The sequence below is a fragment of the Crocodylus porosus genome, unplaced genomic scaffold, assembly GCF_001723895.1.
Source record: "Crocodylus porosus isolate Cpor-Errol unplaced genomic scaffold, CroPor_comp1, whole genome shotgun sequence".
NCBI classification, from domain to species: domain Eukaryota; kingdom Metazoa; phylum Chordata; order Crocodylia; family Crocodylidae; genus Crocodylus; species Crocodylus porosus.
In genome coordinates, this window is record NW_017728906.1 from 152,045,639 (window position 1) to 152,067,888 (window position 22,250).

Sequence of the window (22,250 nt, forward strand, 5' to 3'; positions counted from 1 at the left end):
ATCTTCAAGAGGAGACTGGATAGGCACCTGGCTGGGGTCTTATGACCCCTGCCACCCCCAGTGCTCCTTCCTGCCCATGGCAGGGGGTCGGACTAGATGATCTGTCTAGGTCCCTTCCAACTCATTGATTCTATGAAGACAGGCAGTCAGCGAAGATGTAGACTGAGGAGTCCATGGGTGAGAGACTGGCTGGGTGGGGGGAAGAGAAGGGGGATTAAGAGTGGAAAAGTACCTGGGGAGTCAGATGTCAGGCAGGTTATAATGTGTCATAAATCCAATGTCTATATTTAGTCCATGATTTTTAGTATCCAGGAGGTTGATGAAGTGGAGTTCATAGGCTCATCTCTGGGAACTGAGAGAGAGACAGTGGTTTTCTTGTGAGAAATATGCCCCCACAGGTAACTGGATATTCCCGTCTTTGATAGGATTTCCGGAGTGCATTCATTCTGTTGAGCAGTTGTGGTTTGGTCTCTCCTACATATTTTCTATCAGGGCATTTAGTACAGTGGATCAAATATATTACATTTCTGGAGGGGCAGTTGTAATATCCGGGAATGCTGGTTGCTCTGTTGTGGGGTATAGTAATTGTGGGGAGGGTGGAGATGTGTTGGCAGGTTTTGCATTTCTTGTCATGGCATGGTCTGGATCAATTGGGTGTGTTCTGGGCATAAGGAAGTTTGCTTCTGGTGATGAGGTTAGCAAGGTTTGGTGCTTGTTTGAAGGCTAGGATGGATGGCTCTGTGAAGATAGGGTCTCTTTGTAGTATGGGTTGCAATTGTTTCAGGATTTTCTGTATGGGTTTGAGGGAGGATTGATATGTCATAACCAGCCGTGTGCGATTTGTGGGGCATTTTCTTCTGTAGTGCAGCAATTCTTCACATGGTATCTGGGTGGCTCTTTCAAACATGCACTCTCTCTCTCTGGAGGAGTGTCCTTGTTGGGTGAAAGCCTTTTTAAGATTGGTGAGGTGGCAACCCCGGGTGTTCTCTTCAGTACAAATTTGGTGGTATCTCACAGCTTTTTTGGTGTGTTTAGGGCAATTGCTCGTTCTGTGCAGATATGTATGTTGGTCTGTGGGTTTCTTGTATAACGTGGTCTGTATTTTATCATTCTGGATACTGATCATTGTGGCTAAAAAGGAGATGTTGGTGCTGGAGTATTCTAGAGAAAGTCAGATGGAGGGATGGTGATTGTTGAATTTCTGGTGGAACTCAATCAGAGATTGCAGGTTTTCAGTACAAATGATGTCATTGATATCTTAAGTATAGTAAGGGTTTGATGGTGCAGTTCTTGAGGAAGTCTTCTTCCAGGTGGATCATAAAAAGGTTGGCATACTGTGGGGCCATTTTGGTGCCCATAGCTGTTCCCATCATCTGGAGGAAGTGTTGGCTATTAAAAGTGAAATTGTTGTTTGTGAAGATGAAATGTGTAAGATCAGTAATATCTTTGGGTCTGTATTCTGATTTGTAATCTTGTTCCTGTAGATAAGGCAGGCTTGGATGCCATCCTGGTATATAGGCTGGTAACGGCCATGGTGGCTAGGAGGGTGTTGCTGAGAAGGTGGTTTATGTTTTTAAGTTTCTGTAGAAAGTCTGTAGTGTCTTGGACAAAACTTGCTCTGTGGGTGACAAGCAGTTTTACGAATCAACAAAACCTGATATTTCCTCAGATAGGGTCCCATGGTTGGATGTGATAGGTCTGCCAGGGTTCCCTTGTTTGTGGATTTTAGGCAGCATGTAAAAAGTCCCCAGCTTAGGTAGTGGGGGGATCAAGGTCTGTAGTCCTGATGGAAATGATTTGATAGTATTGGTGAGTTTCATGGTGAAAAGGGGAGTGGGATCTTCTTGTACTTCTTTGTAGTAGGTGGGGTCAGGGAGTTGCATGTTGGCTTCCTTTATGTAATCTTCACGGTTTAGGATGACTATGGCTCCTCCTTTATCTGCTGGCTTTATTACTATTTGTTGGTTAGATCTTAGATATTCTACGGCCTTTCTCTCTGGTAGGGAGAGGTTGTTATGGTGGCGTGTGTTGTTATTTCATTGTTCATTCTTTCCCTGAAGCAGTCAATGTAGTGATCAAGGTTAGGGTTTCGTCCACTATGAGGTGTCCAAGCTGATGTTTTTCCTCAATGGTTGTCAGGGGATGAGTTGTTGTTGGGAGTGGATTCAGTTTGGTCGTGGAAATATTCCTTGAGGCAGTGGTGTTGGAAGAATTCTTCTAGTTCTCCATATTGAAGTATTTTATTAGGGTATTTTTCTGGACAGAAATTTAGGCCTTTAGAAAGGACAGACTTTTCAGTTTTGGAAAGTGTGCGTGTGTGTGGCCTAGTATAATGAAGCTAAGAGTTTAGTTAGGGCCTTTACATGCTATTGTTATACATATAAGAGGAGCAAAAAAACGGATATGCCACCAAAATCAAGAGGCTGAAGAGCTGGAATGTCAGCAGAGCTGTCAATGGTGATAGAAAAAGGGAGGTGGAAAATTAAACAACTAGTTATTCCACTGCATCTTTATATCACTACTTGCTAAAAGAAGCTCATCTTGAAATGTATGCTCACTGATGAAAACAATGTGAAAAGACAGAGGGGTCTGTGGAGTGGTACATGTGGGAAACACCCAGAGGCAATGGTTGAAACAATGGGAGATGATCAAGTTGCCAAAGGGAAGAAGAGAATAAGAACATATCAACTGCCGTTTACTGGGTCAGACCACAGGTTGATCTTGCCCAACCTCCTGTGTGTCACACAGTGGCAGAGACTGGATGCTGAAAGGGAAAGTGAACTGTGTACAACTAGGGCTTTTATTCCCAGTGTACCTCTCTCACTTGCAGCCTCTAGCATTTAAGGTTTAGGAAATTCTAATTTAGAAGCTGCACCCCTAACTCCCATGCTCAACAGAAAGAGACCATGGACAGAACCTTGAAAGACACGAGCATGTGGGTATGAAGGAAGGATATGAAGCTGCCAATCAATGCATTAAGGAAGCAGCTGACATGACAGAAGGAGAAAAACAGAGAAGCACAGTGGTAGAAGCCAAGAAAGGAAAGGAGACTAAAGTGATCCACTGGAGAAAAGTAAAACAAATAAATGTTTTTTGACCTAGCAAGGAAAATGTCATTAACAGTATTGGTCAAGCCTGTTTAGAATGAAGAAGTTGTCATCAGATAGGAGAGAAACAAGTAAAAGGCACTAGCACTGGGCAGCAAACTCAGATTTTTGGATAGAAAAGGAGGAGATTATGAAAAGATGTTTACAGTTAGAAAAGCAAGTGAACCTTAAGAATGGGGCTAAAAGGCATGCTCACCAGCAAAAAGGAAAAGGAACCACAAATCAACATGTTGAATAGTAATTACTCAGCACGAGGAGTAAACTACTAGAGATCATTCCTTACCTAATTTTGAGAAGAACTTTATGAACATGAATGTATTTTCCATCCACTAGAAATTTCAAGTCCGCAGTTTCAGGGTTGTCAAATTCTTTCTTCAGTGACTGAGCTACTGTTAGGTGGTCATCAGGTTCTAAGACAACAAGCAGACTTAATAAATCACTGACAAATACACAAAATTGTCCCATATATCACTGTTTCTGGCTTTAAGAAAAACACATTACTACAAACACTGTTCCACACAGACAAGTCCTCCATTTAAGACCAGTAACAAAACACCTGTGTGTACATCCTGGAGCTTTAGCGCAGGAAATAAAGGCTATCTTATGACAAACTTTGCATAATTATTTGTTCCAAACAAATATGCCCATCCAAAAAAAAAGTTCCACACAGAGGGCATGTCTACACATGCACAGTCATTTAGTACTTAAGCAAGTACTACATGGCTGCACAGTAACCAGCATTACTGTGCAGTCCCATTACTGCACATTTATTTTTAGCTGCTACTGCGCATTAGCACTGCTATCATGATTCATGCCTGTTGATGCTATGTCACCATACCAATGAGCTACAGTATAGTAGCTCATTGCTACAGTAACAATGTCTTGTGTAGAGATGCCCAGTATCTCATATATAAATTTCACTACATTGCAGTCATCTTCCTCATGCCCTCAGAAAAATCCCACCAGTTTCAGAAGTTTCATGCTGTATTCTATAGCAAGTATTATACATTATTTTTCTTTGTAACATATTATTTTAACATAAAGTATTTATTTTTCAAAAGTATTTCTCTTTATTTTGTATCAGGTAAATACAATATATGAGGTTCTTCTTAAAAAGAAGTCTCTTTTTAAGTCTTGTTGCCTGAGGGGATTCCATGTCACAGCAGGAATAAAGCAAATAAATAATCAATACATGGAATATACTAACAGCTCAATTTAATATACCAATAGGTAAACAGAAACATATTCTGTTTGCATCTACTAAATATTGTGTGTATACCTACAATATGCATATCCCATACAGATCCACGTATGCAATATACCTATCCCGTACAGATGTGGATGTGTTATTTATACAACAAACTTATGAGATAGCATTGGAAAACTACCCACAAACCTCTCTCTCCTGGACTGCTTCAAATTCTCCAACCCCTAGATAAGCTTTTCTAAGATAACAACTATTCTGCCATAAAATAATTCCCAGTTTCCCCACCAAATTTATCTCTGTTATTGGTCCAAATTTTTTACCCAAGACAGTAACAGCTCTTCTCCATATCAAATATCACAAATGTAAACTCTCCTATTTTGTACTATATAAGAATACAAGTAGGAATGCAGTGTTTTGGAAACAGGAGATTCCTAGGTCACCAAGCAGTTGCTGCTAGGGCTGGAGGGAACTTGCACAAAAAACTTTGATATCGTGATATTTTAACATTTAGAAAAGTTGGATTTTCATTGAGGAAGACCTGTCTCACACACATCTCCATTACTTTTGAATAAGAAATTATTTTAAACTTATACAAGTAAATCCTTTATACCTCCTCATCCTACTGTATATTCAATGCAAACATATATGACAAAGGCATGCATTACTTGCAAAATTATTAAATAAAAGACGGCTTAGTTATTTTTCAGATCTGGCATCTGCTTATGTTTCATTTAAAGACAACTGGCCAGCTGATAAAGATATTACTGGTAAAAGGAAACCTCAATTGCATTGTAAAGACGAAAATCTATGATGCAAATATTGAATGTCATATAACTAATACATTAAGTAGATTTTCACAATATTTCAGAATACCACATACTTGAACTACTCTGCTATTTCCCAATCAACTTGGCCGATAGGCCAAACCACACCTCCAGTATGTTCAATGGAAAGGCCCATGTTTTCTGGAATATTATTATAGTTCAAAATGAGATAGCACGTTATTGTGAAAAAGCACATTGCAAATCCAACTGCATGTCATAAAGACATTAGCAGCTGACCTTCTTTACAGAGCTGATCAGCTAGGTAACATAAGGCTATGGAGTCTTAAAGGAAAAAAACAAGAAACTTATTTGGTAGATGGTTTTATTTGGTTAAAGAGGTGGACACAGGGTGACAAGCCAAAAAAAAGATTGTAGGAAGCTGTATTCTCAAAAGGGCTGAAGGGTACAAAATGTGCAACAGTTTAGTCCACAAAAGAAGGAAGAGTTTGCAACAGTCAAGACATAAAATGATGAGGGCTGAGACAAGGGATCTGGCCTCTGTGCACAAGAGCAAAGGCTGGATTTTAGAAATGCTTTTAGAAATAATGTGGAATATGTAGGTCTAAATGAGAACAGGCGTCATCTTTGTTCTACCTATGTGATCCAATGCTAGAAGATGGTGTCATACATACTGGTGGTAAAAGTGAACCCTGGGGCCTTAGAAATAGTTTAAGAACAAAGTCTGGGCCATGCCGCATGCAAGGAAAAGGCTAGACATCCACAAAGTTTTCGGGAACACAAGGTAGGAAAATAACTCATCAGTAAAACAGCATGTTTGGAAATCATCATCAGAAAGACAGCAGATGTTCAGAGATAAAAAGTATTGTAAGACAGTGTATCAAGAGAAAAAGGAAGGATTAGGGACAGAGCCTTAAAGAACCCCCAAAGAGATGAGTGACCCATCAAGTAATATACTCAAAGAGCAGTTCAAAAGGCAATAGGAGAAGTTTGAGACTACAGAATCACAAAAGTAACAAAGCAGCCAAATGGAATTTTCTGGTATTTTCCAGACTGAAGAATGATATATATGCCTGAGAGAGATTTACTACATACATTATCTATATAAAATATAGAATTTACATATGTAGTAAAATAATGCCTCTTTCAGAAGAGCTGCTTGCTGCTCATTTTCTGTTTTAATATTTAACAACAATGTGGATAAAGAGAAAACAGTTCTCATAGGAAAATAATATAATCTTAGATTCAAAACTACAAATAAATTTTATAAAAAGTTTCATTGGCAATGCTTATATATACACACATATGCAAAAGACTAGCCTATTTAATGTTTAAAATACAAATTTATTTTGCAGTTCAAGGGGAAGAGCATGTATAAAAATGTTGATAAGATACCACATCAGGAATAGCATTTTTCTACGTGAAGTGATTGTTTAAAGATAAGCAATCCATAGAATAAAAGCTCTAAAGAACACATACATTATGGTAATGGCCTCACTGCATTCTCTTGGAATAAGACCAGGGCAGCATTTCCCAAACTCATGATTCCTGGGGCACACTTTTTCCCTGGATTAAAATTAGTGGCACACTTCATTCTTGTACGTGAAGGGGTATACATATGGTTGTTTTTTCTCTTTCAAAAACATATAACATACTCCATTCCCCTGCCAGAGGAAATCATAGTGGTGCTGAGATGTACTGTTAAAAAAATGACATTAAATACATCTTTCTTTAAGCAAAGGATTAGCCTCCATACCAGTAGTTCTCAACCTTTTAGTCTCAAGGCATCCCTCCATAACTTTTTTTAACTTTTTCAGCACCCCAGTTGAAAATCACTCTCAACTCACAAAAGTTATAGAACCTTGAAGCTAAAAAAGTTGAGAATCACTGATTTAGCTGGTGCCCCTAAAGGGCAGGGGCCTCACCGTGCTCTGCCCAACTCTTTCCACTGTCTGCCCCCTCCCAGCCTCTGGTCTGTATCTCAGGGGACAAGGGTAGCCCCCACTCCTAAGGCTGCTCTACCAGCAACCACTCCCGTGGCCCCTCCTGCCAGCCCCAGGATGGTGGGAGGAGTTGGAGGGTTCATCTGCCTACTCATCCACTCTGAGCAGAGCATGGAGGAGAAGACAGGTGTGTGTGCGTGTGTTGGGGGGTATAATGGGAGAGACTTCTTGGGGCTAATTTTACAGTGACCCCACCCACCTGTTGTTAATTAATTAATTATCTTAATTAGGTGGGAGGCTGCCCATTTCTTGCCCCGATGCCAGGGGGCGCTAGCTGCAGCTCCGTACCTCCCCTACACTGCAGCCCGTTCCTCGCAGATGGCATCCTCTGTTGACAACATTACCAGGCCCACTCTGGGCCCCAGAATCCTACTATTTGAACCCCCACCTGGATCCCTCCATTCAGGCAGCCTACTCCACCTTTATTCTGGCTGCATAGCTCCGAGCTGCTCCCCCTTACGGGTGTGGTCCCTCCGGGACCTTTGGCTATACTGGCCTGGCCTCAACTCCAGGCCAGTTGGAACCTCAGGCCCTCAGCTCTGGGTGTCCCTTGTGGTGGGCCCCTGGCCCTACGACGCTTCTGGTCCTGGCCCCAGTATTGACCAGTTGGGGGATTTCAAGACAGGTTACTGAGTCTATGGCCCCACTCCCTCAGGTTTCTGAGTCTATGGCTCCACCTTCTGGACCCTACAAGGGGGTAACCCACCCGGTTGTCAGAGCTGGGGTTAAGGCACCCTGACCCATCTTTCACCAGGGTGGTAACTGGCCTGCCATTTCCTGGGGGCTCCCGTGCCACTAAGAGCCCTGCCAGGCCACCTACTCCCAGCAGGATGCAGTTTTAGGTTGTGCCCATGACCAGGAGCCTCCTAGCTATCTCCTATAGCTCCTCCCTTACCTCCAGGATGATATCAGCAACCAGGTGATGTTGCTGCCTGCATCCCAGCAGCAAAAATGCTCTGCTTATATAGGCAGCCCTGAATCTAAAAATGGCTGCTACAATCAGGCACCTGCTGGCTGGGCTCTTAAAGTGGCAGGAACAAACAGTGCCCTGCCACAGAAGGGAAGGGAGGGGAGGGGGAAGCCAGAAGCAGTCTCCAGAGGAGCTGCCACAGGTGCTGCTAGAGTAGCTGGGGCAGTGCTGGGTGCTGGATGAGGGAGGAAAGGGTCTACACAGGCTCGTCTCTTGTTGCCCAATCAGAGAAATGAGGCTCAGATGCATCTTTCTGTAATTTTTCTGTTCCACCTAAAGGCAATGGCCCAGATCTGAATATGCAGCGTTAGACTAACTGTACTACACGTAACATCTATGAACAATTAATACAAACATTACAAAGCAAAAGAAACCAGTCCTATGATTCCAATCTTTTTGAGTTCTTAATGGCAATCATCTCTCCTGCTGTTCTTGACAAACTCACTCAGTTCGTATCTACATAGACAATCTACAAACTATTTATTGTGGAGGTATATAACCATGAGGGGCTTAGATTATTTGACAATCTATCTATTAAGGAGGTACAACCATGAGGGGCTCTATACAACTTATCACACAAAGTAGAAATCAGTTGGATTTAAAATTGTCTCTCTCTCTCTCCTTACCCCAACTTGAAGAGAAACAGAAATACTGTTCTTTCATTTAAAGCCTGGGGTTCCAAAAACCTGGAAACTGGATTGCTCCTTCACTTTTGCTCACAAATTTGCAATGCCTATATATTGGCTGCAAGAAGATTTTGGTACTTTATGTTCTATAGAGCAAATTTTCTCTCTTACCTTATCTAGAAAATAAACTTTAACCTATGAACTATGAAAACACAGTTATACAGAAGAATTACCTGAATGGGACTCTAGATTGCTTCAGACCTTTGAAGAAAGGCAACTGAAAGGTTGTTTTTCTTTTACTCTGTTCAGTGGTTTCCAACAATCTGAAAAATAGTTTGCGTCTAGCATTACCCAATATCAAGGAAAAGTTACATAATGGACCTCCCAAACTATGGCACTCTACAATCAAATACTACATTGGCAAGAACCTCAACAGCAACATGCATATGTCATTTGAAGGGGTGCATCAACGTGCCAAGCTGTAACCTGAACACAGTTCCTCCAGAGAAACAGATTTCCTTTCTGCCAAAGAGATTACAATGCCTCAGGAGGAACAAGCTTGAAGAACTGGGCTTACCTTCAGAGATGTAAGCCTTCTTGGTTAAAAATTCATATCCACTGTAAGATAACTGACTGCCTGATCTTTCTTGGGAAAAAGGAATTGGGACAGGCTCAGGACAACTGTTCTTCTATCTTCACTTTCCCTATATTTCTAGGGTCCTGTAGAAATGTGGGAAAAAGGCATTCATTAGGTTTTTTGCCCAACCAAAGGAGAAAGTATTAAATTGTTCATACTTAAAAGGGTCCAAATTTGGTGCAAGATTTGGAATGTCTCTTCTCTCATCCTGAGGAAATCTGCACAGGCTTTGCAGTTGTTCTTATGCTGAGCAAAAGGATTTTGGAATTCAAAGACCATTTCCTATTTTGACGAACTGCAGACTAAGCTTATGAACCAAGACACCATGGTAAGTCTCTGCCATTAGAAGGCGAGTTTCTGTTCAGTTCAGCAGAATTATTACATTCCTAATCAGAATCTGATATGCAATGTCTTCCTGCTGGTTGGTATAAACCGTTACTGCAGTAATACTGGGCTGGATGAGCACTCAGTGTTTGGTAGCACCATTCTAAGTTCTAGGAAACTGATATGGGCAATCACCTTTTATTTGGTCATTAGGCTGAAGAAGAGAAGATTATCTCCCTACTCTTAGAGAAAAGCACATGATATGATCACTTTCTGGGTACAATTTGTGTTAGATTTCATCCATTAGAATGCTTCAGTACCCTCCACAGTACCAGAGAGAACTTTCAGTAGGTATTCATTCAGGTATGGGAGACACAGACTTCCTAATAAGCTGCTACTGTCAAGAACTTTGAAAACAACAAGGCAGATGTCAAACCACGAGTAAAGTAATGTATCAAAACACTCTACTCTAAATACAAAACTCAGGAACTTAAAAGTCTAGACGTCTCAGCGTTCAACTGAACTATAAAAAGGCAGGCTTCAGTTCTGTACAGGCTTCAAAAAACTTCTGCTAAGAGTCTGGGACTGTTCAGTTGCTTCAGAGATTTTATATTGTTGTCCCCAAGTTCACAAGACAAATAGAGGCCTGCATCCTCTTCCTCGTAGCAAAAAGCTTGCCATATGTTATGTTAGGATGACACATTCCTTATTTTCTTCCATTCCCTTGCCTGTGTCCCTGACAGAACAACACTCTCCCCAGTCCTGCAATTCCAAAAGAGCCATGATTATGTGAAGGGAGGGCAACCAGTATACAGACCAGTTATGCCAAAGGCCCCTAGTGCAGCGGGTACATAGAATGACATACTAACCTGCTCTTACAAAGATATCCCCTGCTAGTCCAGGGGCGAAGGAGGGAAAAAGAGACAAAATACACAAGATGCAGACTCACCATCAATGACTAATTTTATAAAGGGGAACAGGGAAAACTTTCCTTTGATCCAGCTTCTGTCAAAACTAAATTCATGAGCCTGACAAATTAATGATGGGGATCAATGGGAGACAGTCCCAAGTTACAGGACTCCATGAAGTTCAGTTGTCTTACACCACCTTTTTCCCTGTTACCCATGTAGAGTATTACCTAATTCAACTCTGATCCTGAAAGGGAGAAGAGTCCACATGGCAGTGGTAGCACATTGAATTGACTCTCACATCTGCTCCACATATCAAAACACCTCCTATTCTGAAGGTAGAACAGATACTGGTGAGAGAGAAGGCAATTTACTTAGAAGATTGCTGGGCACCTGAATCTTCTTACAGCTAGCTGATGATCCATCTATTTATTCATACAGGAAGTTCACTTGAACTCCTCAGGCAGAAATGAAGTATGAAAGGTTGTCACATTCCAAAGCATCATCATTTAAGTGCTTTAGTACCGTGAAGAATATAGACTTAATGATCCAAGCATTTGTCCAGAGTTTGAGACTGTGACTGGATTAACATCCTTAAAAGACACTGTCAGGAGAAAGGAACAGAATAAACTTAGCTGATACAAATGTCTAAGCCAAGGTAATTATAACCCACGCACTGGAGTCCTTTGGACAAAACATAAAACTACTTCCTTTCAATCCAGACCCATTTCCAAATGATATGAAAGGATCTATACTCATGATACTACTAGTGCAGGCTTAAGAGCAGATGCTAAAGAAGAGAATCCAGGCCTCAAGCAGAAGAAAGTTCTGAACTGCCATACTGAAGATGCACTGGGATCAAGAGAACCAAAGATAAATATTTTCTGATGTAAAAACTAAAATTGGCAGTTGCACAGACGATGAATGAATGGCAACTGTCAGTAAAAAGTAGCTACAGCAATTTAAATATCCAGTACACTCAAATGAACTGGAGACCATTGGATACAAATCAAGAACCTATCTTCCATTATTGAAAGAACCCACATAAAAAGCGCCTATGCTGTCTCACTATAAAGGAAATGGGCTAAAAATTCAAAGCTTTCCTTGTAAAAAGGCCCCTTGATAATGCAGGATGTTCCACTCCTAAAATTTCCAATCCTATGGGTTTGGAAAAAGAAGGAAAATTTAGTCACACCTTATGATTACAACACTAGAACTTTTCTTATCAGAAGATCAACCATCAATGGCAAGAAAGGGAAATTTCTAGATATGTGGAGGACAACATATTCAAGCAATATTACTTATATAAACCGTGAAACATAACACTATGTACTAGCTAGTGCTAAAAGCAGACACAATGATAAGTAGTAGTAGGCAACCACTGATCCTTCTGGATCATGGTGTATGCATGAGAAGGTACCAGGACCTTTAATGCATATGCCTAGGCAGAAGTATGGAAGAGAGGAAGCTGCCCAGACCTCCCATCCCCACTTTGGACCATTGAGGCAGTATCCAAAGACCAGACATACTCTGGATGTTTGGCGCTTCAATGTGTGTTCAGGAATCAAACCTGGATCTCCCATGTGGCAAACAAGGATGCTACCACTGAACTCAACAGCAAATCAACAATAAGAGACCCTATTGAAAAATATGAGATGCTGTATATTGCACAGCACATATTTTAAACTACTCAAAATTTTTAAAAATGTTAACCTATTTTAGCAAAAAAATCCTTCCTGCTTTTCAGCTCATCCAAATGGGAGGACTTTTCCACATTGCAGTCTTGTATGTCTACAAATATTATTATTATTATTTGCTTTCATCTTAATGAAATGAAAGACTGAAAGGCAATCTTCACTGAATAGCCTTCACATCTAAATAACAGTATCTTTTGAAAGAGTGCCATATTCAGTCTGCCTATTGACAGAACTAAGCAAGTTTAAGCAAAGATATTAAATATAGAGCCTATGGGCCAGAGGGAGTCCCAGATAACTTTAATTAAGCCTACTAAGTGGAGGAAAATTTTAATCTGGTCAGAAAAAAATAGTTTCTAGTTTAAATACTTCCTGTAACATAGATGTGTATTTGGTATTCACAGAGGAATCAACACCCCATTGAGTTTTATAAATAAGTTTTAAAATCCTAGCAAACCTACCTATACTAATCATGTAGCCACTAGTATCTCTCCAGTGCTCTTCACAAACAAAATCTCTCAGGAAAACCTTAATGTGGCAGAGAGATATTTTATGTAAAATGTAACTGATGTACCTGTGTGCATATTAATAAGTTGTACCCATTGCCTGAAACTTTTGGTACATTAACATAATTAAAATTTAATCTAAACTAATATTAGCCAATACTAATAAACTTAATAGTATCTAAGCTAAACCCAGAGAATAAATTCAGTTTCCAAAAAGGCCTCACAGAGACCACAGCAAACTTTCTTAACCCAGTCCTACAAATAGAACGCAACTTTACAACAGATGTTCTTAGACCATATTCTAAATAAATGGATTGGACTTTATATTATGACCTATAATATACACTCTGGTTCTGCTGGAACAAATTCCAGAATTGATGACTCTTTGTTTAATCCTCCAGTTCCTTCAAGCCTAGATTTAAGGACTAATGAAAAAGTATTCTACTTCCAACATTAGGAAGTTACACAAGAAAGAGGGGTAATCCAGAAGATAATCAGGCTCTAGGACACATCATATTAAGAAGCAAGTACTAACCTAGTAGAGTAAAATGGAATAAAATTGTAATGTGTTCAGTACAGCTCAAATCATTAAATTAATGAGCTGTAATGATCTATACGAACTCAAGTTTCCAAATAATTTTCCACAGGCAGACCTGAGTCAGTGGTCTCATCCTCCTTGTTTAATCCATACAGGTTAGTAACTTTATTAGCCACTGATATGGACCTCAGCCACAAAGTGAAATCTCAGTTAGGTACAGTATTGATGTTATGTGCTCCCAAGACAGATTCTAGTCTAGATCCAAGGAGCAGCTATTATTAACTAAGTAAATGACACCCAGGAATTAGTCTTCCCGAATAAGAATTTCAATAGCACATGAGTAATTTAGGAGTCCAGGTTCATTTGCAATGAGACTTAGGCTTCTCAGTGTATAGGTCATTTCTGAACCACAGAATCATAGGGTTCAAAGGGATCTCAAATGTCATCTGGTCCAACCTGCAAATCTTGCAAGTGCTTCTGAAAATATTCTCTCTTTCTCCTTGCTGGTTCTCCCATGCCAGTCACAAGAGGAAAGAAAGTTTCCCCAGTTCTAAAATACAAGTGACTATACTACTACTCTCCATTATCAAGCAGTAACTTTCAGTAGTTATGGAGATAAAGTTATGGATAGGGACATCCAAAACAGACTACTCATACAGTCTCCCCAAACCACTGCAAAGGTTATTTTGATAGAAAAATGTCATACCTATACAATAGAACAGGCTACTTATTTTAGCACTCACACTCTGCCAGAAAATGTTAATATTTTCACAGTGCCATATTACTATTAAAATTTATACAACATAGATGATTTAAAATAGACTACAGTTTCCTTACATATACGATTCTTTTTTTGATAGAAAAGATTAAGATGTGACAAGAAAAAAATTAAGCTCACCTACTGATAGAAGACGCCAAGTCACTGCAGGAGTAGCAAAACAAGCAAACACGTCATCTGTACAGGCAAAGTGGGTGAGGTGTGGAAGAATCACAGACTGGCCACGGCACTGGCCCCACATGTATACCTGGCCACTCTGGGTTTTAGCAGCAGAAGTGTGAGCAGAGTGGCAGGCTGCAATCTCTACAACTCTAAATTAACAAGCAGACAAAAAACCCCACTATTATAAGGACAAAGCGCAGGAAAAAAATTTCAGACCTCAAATCTATCTTTGGCATACAATGCATTTGTAGGTATGCATGCATTTCAAGGTGTTGGAATATTTTCTTATACCTAAATGGGGAAATGTTTGCAAAACAAGGAAGGTGATTAAACATAAGGTTGTTCATTATTTGTATCTATTTGGCATCCACATATTCACTTTGAAGACAGCAATTCTGATTTATTCAAGAATATTTTACACTTTGATAAGAGCCACCTCAAGAGTGCAACGATTACAACACTGCTTATACTCTTACTATTGGATTTGATAAATATACATGTATAGATACTTATTACCTCTTTGAGTGACTTATTAGAATACTTTCCAAATGAAGGAACAAGCACCAAGGAAAGCATGAGTGAAAAAATAGACATCTAAACTAATTTTATTTGTAATAATTAGGGCTGTCAGTTAATCACAGTTAACTTAAGTGAGTAAGGTGAAAACAAATTAGTGCACTAATTTTTTAATTGCATTAATCTCACACATCATTTTAACCAGCGGGGTGGACCAGCCGGCTCCACACCTGCCCCAGACTCACCTGCCCATGCTGAGCAGCAGCAGCAGCAGCACCGCCTGGGCAGAAGCTGCTACCCAGCACAGGGGAAAAGCAGCCCCTCCCCCTCACTGCTGCTGGACCCTTCTGGGTACAGCCACCCTGACCCTGCACTAGGGCTGCCCTGTGTCTCCTCTCTACGGCCATCACCGCCATCTCTGTGCCACCCAGTAGAGCAGCAGTGGCAGTGCAGAGGAGCTGCAAGGCAGCCTGGGCATGGGCTCCAGGCAGCAGCAGCAGCAAGAAGAGCCCAGCAGCGGTGAGGGGGCTGACCCGCTTTTCCTCCACGCTGAGCAGCAGCTTCTGCCCTGCTGCTGTCACTGCTCAGCATATGAAGGTGAGTCTGGAGATGTGGGGCAGGCTGGGGGTGGAGCTGTTCACATGGGGTCCAGCTGGTTTGCTCCAGCTGGAGCAAGTTTGGAGTGGGCATGGGGCTGTGCGCTATTGGTGGTAGTGGGAAGGAGCTGCAGGCCACAGAGCTCTGGGCTGTTGGGCAGTGGGGGGGGAGGGGGGGGCACTGACTATTGTTTAAACTGTGCAATTAAAATTGTGATTAATTGTGACTGGTTTTTTTTAAAAAAACTTACAATTAATTGCAATTAATTTTTTTAATTGTTTGTCAGCCCTAGTAATAACATACGTTTCACTTACCCTAATATTTGATTTAAGACTTCAAAACCCTCTTGGTATGGAACTTTATACAAATCACTGTTCTGCAATCTGAAGTTGCTGTTTGGTGGCTTGTTTACTCAATGAAGCTGTATGCACATATTTAGAACCAAATCTCACAGCCTTTCAATGAATTAATATTCTCATTGACATAAGAGAACACGGATTTTGGTAAACAACTAGAGAAGGCAATATATAAGGATCAATATTTTTATTAAAACAAGTTGACATATTTGGACTATAATAGAAACATTTGGAAAAAAAAGTGTTATGTTTTAAGCAAAAAGAGGCCAAACAAACAATGGGTAAACAATAAAAATAAAGAAAAGTAAGAGAAAACAGACCATGCAATAAACTAAAGACTTTTTTCAGAGTGAAAAAACCAGAACAGTACATTCAACAACACTCCAATAGAAGGTATTCAGAAACAAATTAATCTTTACAGGGTGTGTCTACACGTGCCCCTGGCTGGGCAGTGCCCACTGGTACTGCGCAGTCCTGGCAGCACACAATTATTTTGAGATGTTATGTTGCCGTAGTGACAAGCTATGGTAACACAGCATCAGCATCATGGTTTGTAGCGATAAGCTATGTCAATATAGCATCTTGTGTAAACGCGCCCACAGATGCAGATAGTACTGTGTAAGTCAGAAATATTTTTGTATTACTGCTTATCAAGAACAAGGATACAGAAATTTGCAAAAGCTACCATATTTTCTCACATATAACCTGCATCTTTCTCCCCAAAACCAGCTGGCAAAAATGGGAGCCAACATGCATTGTATATGAAAAAAATAGCTCTCCATGAGTCTGGAAATTGGGTCTCATGATGGAGGAACAGTATTGATGTTAGTTGCTGCAGCTCTAGGAGCCATGGCAATTAACACTAACACTGCTCCTCTGGCACCAAGCTTCCAGACCTGTGGGAGCCCCTTGGCTAAGTGACACGGCCCCATTCGCTGGATTGAACCACTGCGTAGGGCTAGTCTGTGGCCAGACTCAGCACACTGAGTTGGACCTGAAATGTGGCTCTAGACCCAGTGTAGGAGTCCCAGACTTGGCACGCAGGGTCAGACCCAGTGTGTGGCCCCAGATCTGGTGCCATGGGTTGGATTCAGTCTGTGGCCCTGGATCTAGCATGTTGGGTCAGACCTGGTGCACAGTCCTGGACCCTGTGTACTGGGTTGGTCCACAGTCCCCATCCAACATGCAGGGCTGGTAGTGGAGTTGGGAGCAGGCTTCACTGACTAGCTGCTGCTACTCAGTTTCTACAAGGAAGATTTTGTTTTTCTTCAGGCCGTTTCTGAAAAACCAGGAATGTATTTTATATGGGGGTGTGTGGTATTTAATAAAACATGGTAAGATTTGCAGCAGAAGTATATTTTTCTTTCTCTACCTTCCCTATACATCTCTATATACAAAACTATATACTAAACTGTGTGCACATGTGTATCTATATATACACAACTTGTAAGCAGTAGTTAGTGTAAACACTATTAAGCAAATTCTGAATTTTTCATTTTTTTTCAACTTTCCAATTTTTCCTTTTCTTCTTTACCAATTTTAATGGTAAGGTAGCACAAAATACTAAAACCTTTGTTTTTTATGAATTCGTATCGGGAAGCAACCATGCAGCACTATTGACAGAAGGCAATTAAAAACCAAAAAATTAGTGTGAAACGCAGGATTTAGACAGAGAAAAAAAGGCCAGAAGAAACGTGACCAGCCTTAAAATGTTCAGTCTCCTTTTTACACCTAATTACTATGGCTGGTGATTTGGCCACTGTCAAAAAGTAAAATTTTAATTTATGAATATAAACATCAGCCAGTTTGAATCTCTTCAGATTCTGTAAAAGAACTGTAGACATCAACTACAGGCGATTTCTTACCCTCCCTGCCCCCCAAGAAATAAAAATAATGCAATTTTGCACAACATTTATAAGATTATGTGAACTGATGCCTGATAATTAGAGTGTAAATATTACCTGTCTTTATCCACAATAATTGGTGCAGGGTAAGACTGGTTATTTTTATTGCCAATCCCTAACTGGCCATATGAATTGGCTCCCCAAGCATAAATACGTCCTTCATCTGTTAGCACTAATGTATGTGCATAGCCACAGGCAACCTACAGCAAATGTCACACAAAATTCATATGAGAGACCAGCAAAGAAAATTCAGACAAATACACTGTTTTCCTAATATTGGTTCTATACTCAAGAGGATTAAACCCACCAAATAAAACTTCCAAAAATAACAAACACAGATCACATTACTAAGGGGAAAAAAGTAGATGAATGACTGAGCAAACACAAGGGAGCTGGGGGGTGAGGGCTGGATTTGGTTATATATATATATGAAAGCTAGATATACTTTTAAGAACACAGCCAAAGTTAATCCAGAATTTAGAAAAAAACCCCCAAAATTATAGGCAAGAGCAGAAACAAAAAGGCACACCGAATTGAAATAAGGAGACCTTAGAAGCACCTGGAACAAGATAGGAAATCTTTATATATTTTACAACAAATACATTGGGGTTTTTTAATGTCATGATACTATCAACCTTATTTGATAAGCAACAGCCACCAAGGCTGTAGTGCTAACTGCTGTAAGCACCCCCATTAACCTACAGAATTAATGGTCCCTTGGCCCAGATTCAAACTCACTGGACTCTATGGGCACATCTACACATGCACTTTAATGTGCATTAGCCTATTGTAATGTGCATTAAAGCATCATAAAAATTATGTTCTTTAGTTAATGAAGATTAAAATCAGTTGATGAGTCTTTCTAGTACCTTACAATAGAAGGTGCCTATACACAAGCATGGCAACTGCCACACTCCAGCAGCCTCCTAGGTCTCATGTATCAGTGTTCCTGCACTTAAAAATGGTGGCAGGGACACCTGAACTAGAGCTTGTCAAACAAGCTTTAGTTTAAGTGCCCCACTGCTATTTTTAAGCCCAGGGATGCTGATACAGGAGATGCTGTGGTGCTTTAATCAGAGTGGCTCTTAATTAAAGCACAGCTCCTCCCATCCCTGGAGCATGTGTAAAAGTGCCTAAAGGTACTAGATTTAATGCACATTACCTAAAGCCCTTTAATGAACGTGCAGACATGCCCTTAGATGGGGCATATGAAGGAGTCAGATACTTAACTTCAATAAGAGTCTGACAAATTGGCCTTGAACCAAAACTTTCAAAAGTGTATACATGCCAAAAAAAACTAGGCACCTCCATTCAGCACTACAAAGGTCCCTAGACACACACCCATACCAATGTGATCTAGAATAGTGTTTCTCAACCCATGGGTAACGACCCAAAAGCAGGTCACAAGAAAGGGTTGCAAACAAACTTTTAAAAAGTGGATCAGATTTTACATACATTTTTGGAAAAAAAAAAAATAGATACTGCTTGTGCTTTGCCACACATTAACACTGCATGCTAAAAACCCAAATCCCTGTTTATCTGTTTGCCACAGAAAAATGTGGATTTTCTCTGTTAAACGAGAAAACCCCCCCCCACATAATTTTCTCCTTTAAAAAGGAGAAAAACATGGGAAACAGTGGGTTTCCCCTTGCATATTGGCAGAGTTCCAGCTCTACCTCAGAGGGGAGGTGGGGTGGCAGGCAGCATGGACACCCTGAGGGGAGAGGTGGCGGAGGCAGCAGCTGAGCCATGGTGGTGGGTAGAGCCATGGCCTAGCACATGAGCAACTGCCGGGAGGTGGACGTGGAGGTGGAGGTGAAGGTAGCATGGCCCCCACTGCCATTACTCCTCAAGCTCCTGGCAGTCGGGCTGTGCGAAATTATGGCAGCTGCTTTGTTTCGGAGGCGTTTCAGGCCTTCTCGGCACCTGAAACATTGAATCTAAATCAAAATGGAAGGCCCTGAAATGTTTTGGAAATATTTTCGAGAATTTTGGAGTTTTGGAGCTAGGCTTGCAGGGAAACAAACTAAAAAGAGGGAGGGAAAGTGGGGGGGAGGCGGGGAAAGACTACTCTGATACTGACATCTAGCTCCCTGTTTGATTCCCCAGCTCTCTGATTGCTTCCCCCAGCTCTCTGATCATTCCCCTAGCTCTTCCCAGGGGGCACGGGCCGCCAAATCAGCATGAGGGGTTTCAGCAGGCTGCTGCTGCAGGCTAGGGCCAGCAGCAGCTGTTTGGTGCGGCCCATGCTGAGCGCCAGTAAGACTGCAGTGCTGCTGCTCGCCCCAGTCTTCAGTGGCAGCCTGCTGAAACCCGGCGCGCAGATCCAGGGGCCAACACCACCCAGGAAGAGCTGAGGGAATGATCAGAGAGCTGGGGGAAATCAAACTGGGAGCTGGGGAATCCCTGCCGCATGGCCTGGCTCCATAGGGAGCAGAGATCTGCACCGGGGTCTCCTTGCCGCCGCTCCCACCCTGCGCAGCCTCACATGGCTGGGGCAGCATGGGACAGGCAGTGGCGGCAAGGAGACACTGGCGCAGATCTCTGCTCCCTATGGAGCTGAGTTGTACAGCAGGGACCAGCAGGCTTGCTCGCTGCTCTGCGCTGCTTCCCTACCCTGCAACCTGGTGTGACGGGGATCAGAGATCCGCGTGGAAGCCTCCTTGCCTGCACGGAGGGCAACCGCGCTCCCCCGGGTGAGCCACCCATGGCCCCATCCTGCTCCCTGCTGGGGCCTTGTGGCCCCAAGCCCTGCCCAGCTGGGCAGGGCTGTGTGAAGCTTCCCCTCAAGCCTGTTCAAAACAGATTTGGAGGAGATTCGGCCAAAATGAAACATGACAGTGATCTGAAACACCAAAATGAACCACTGTCCTCCAAAATGTCCGAATCCAAAACACAACTGAAACACAGCCATTTTGCACAGCCCTACCTGGCAGCATGGATGGCACAGGGGTCCTGGCAGTGGCAGCAACGAGTCTTACTGCCCTGCTTCGCCCTTCTGTGTCAGCTCCTGCCCACTGTGCCACAGAGGTGGCTTCTGCCTATGCCAGTCTAGCCAGGCTGCAGCCCCATGCCTGCTGTGGGTGCAAAAAAAATCGGGGGGGAGGGCACATGCCCCCCTACCCCCTGCCCCACATAATGGAGGGCTGGAGGTGAGGAGCGAGGGGCACCAACAGGGATGGAGGGATGGGAAGCTGTGGATTGGAAGTGAGGGGCACCAACAGGGCCAGGGAACTGTTTTCTATTTAAACTATTTACTGGGTTGGGACTGGCCATCGATGTTAATACATGGGTCCCGGTACAAAAAAGGTTGAGAACCACTGATCCAGAGACTGTATTTCGGCAACTAAGTCACCCTTAAGCTCTCAGGCAATTTCAAATCAGCCTGGGACAGGGCCAAGCTCCCCACAGAGGGACATGCAGGTTAGTGGGGGAAAACCATACCACCCCAAAAATAAAATCAGACTGGCAGTGGTGACCATTTGCCCTAAAACCTAGTGGTTCAAACACTTATCCAGGAAGCAGAAGATCTGGTTTTTAGGCTCCCTAACCCAGAGGGAATTTGAATTCCCATCCCCACCTTTCCAGGAAAAGGTCCTAACCATTAGGCTATAGAATAGGCTATTGGGCAAACAAGAATGTCAGAGTCATGGAACCAAAAGGAGAAAAATCAAAATGGAGTTGGTCTCTGTATCAAAGTAGTTAGGTTTGCCCTCTGGGAGGCCAGAGTGATGGGTTCTAGCCCTTGCTCCCAGCAATGCTTGTGCATTTTATATAACAGTCATGAGCTGAAAAACAGAAATAACCCTAGCCAGAGTCTTGAATTCAGAACTCCTACCTCCCAAGGGTTGTCCCCTTAGGACGTGAGTAGACAAAACAGGGGACCTAAATTGAAGGGGTGGATTTTAAAAAACACTGCTTCAATTTAGGGCTGATTAATGCCTCCCCTTGTGTCGTGCACACTCCCCAACTGACTTACCAGCCTCTCCATTGGGGAAGGGAGGGTGAAGCGGTCCCTGGACTGCGGAAGCTGGTTCGTGCTTCCCTCTGTAGCACCAACAGCCCCCCCCCGGCGGCACCCACCTGGCTCAGGTGGTCCTGGGGGGCATCGCAGCTGCGGAGGGAAGCACTAGGCCCCTGTGCAGCTCAGGCAGGCAGGCAGGCAGGCAGGGTCCAGGGGGGGATGGGCGGCGGGCTTGCCACTTTTTTTGGGAGGAGCCTGCTTTCCTGGGCTGCTGTCAGACTGCCTCCAGAACTGTGGAGCTGCATGGAACCCAGTGCTTCTCTCTGTGGCTGTAGGGGCAGTAAGCTAAAACTCCTTAGAGGAGTTTTTGCTTGCTGCACTCTGAGTCACTTGAGGTGAATTACGCCACTGGATTTCCTACAGAGTCTGGAATTAATGCTCAATATGCCACCGATGTGTGCAAACACCGACACCATTAAAGTGGTGCAAAAGCATTTAGCCCACTTTAAAGTGTTGTGCACACATGCCTCTCGTTTTGTCTACACGTAGCCTTAATCAGTAGGTTACAAGAGCAAACCATCTCTTGTTAGTTCTCGTTCCAGCCACAACTCTTACATTCTTGTCTCTCCAGTACAGGAGGGAAAAGAATCACCTATCTTCATAAACCCTGC

At 42.4% G+C, this 22,250-nt stretch overlaps 1 protein-coding gene across 2 annotated transcripts in view; it reads right to left on the reverse strand.

The window, feature by feature from the left end:
* Window positions 1–22,250, reverse strand: part of RCBTB2 (RCC1 and BTB domain containing protein 2) — a 68,660-nt gene that overhangs the window by 14,566 nt on the left and 31,844 nt on the right. For both annotated transcript variants that reach the window (XR_002100024.1, XM_019529941.1), the window contains exons 8-10: window positions 17,673–17,815; window positions 14,201–14,391; window positions 3,391–3,517 (exon numbers count right to left, since the gene is read on the reverse strand). Coding sequence is in view for 1 of the 2 variants with exons in the window: in XM_019529941.1 (XP_019385486.1) it covers window positions 3,391–3,517; window positions 14,201–14,391; window positions 17,673–17,815 (461 nt within the window). In the remaining variant the exon portion in view is untranslated. The remainder of the gene's footprint in view (window positions 1–3,390; window positions 3,518–14,200; window positions 14,392–17,672; window positions 17,816–22,250) is intronic.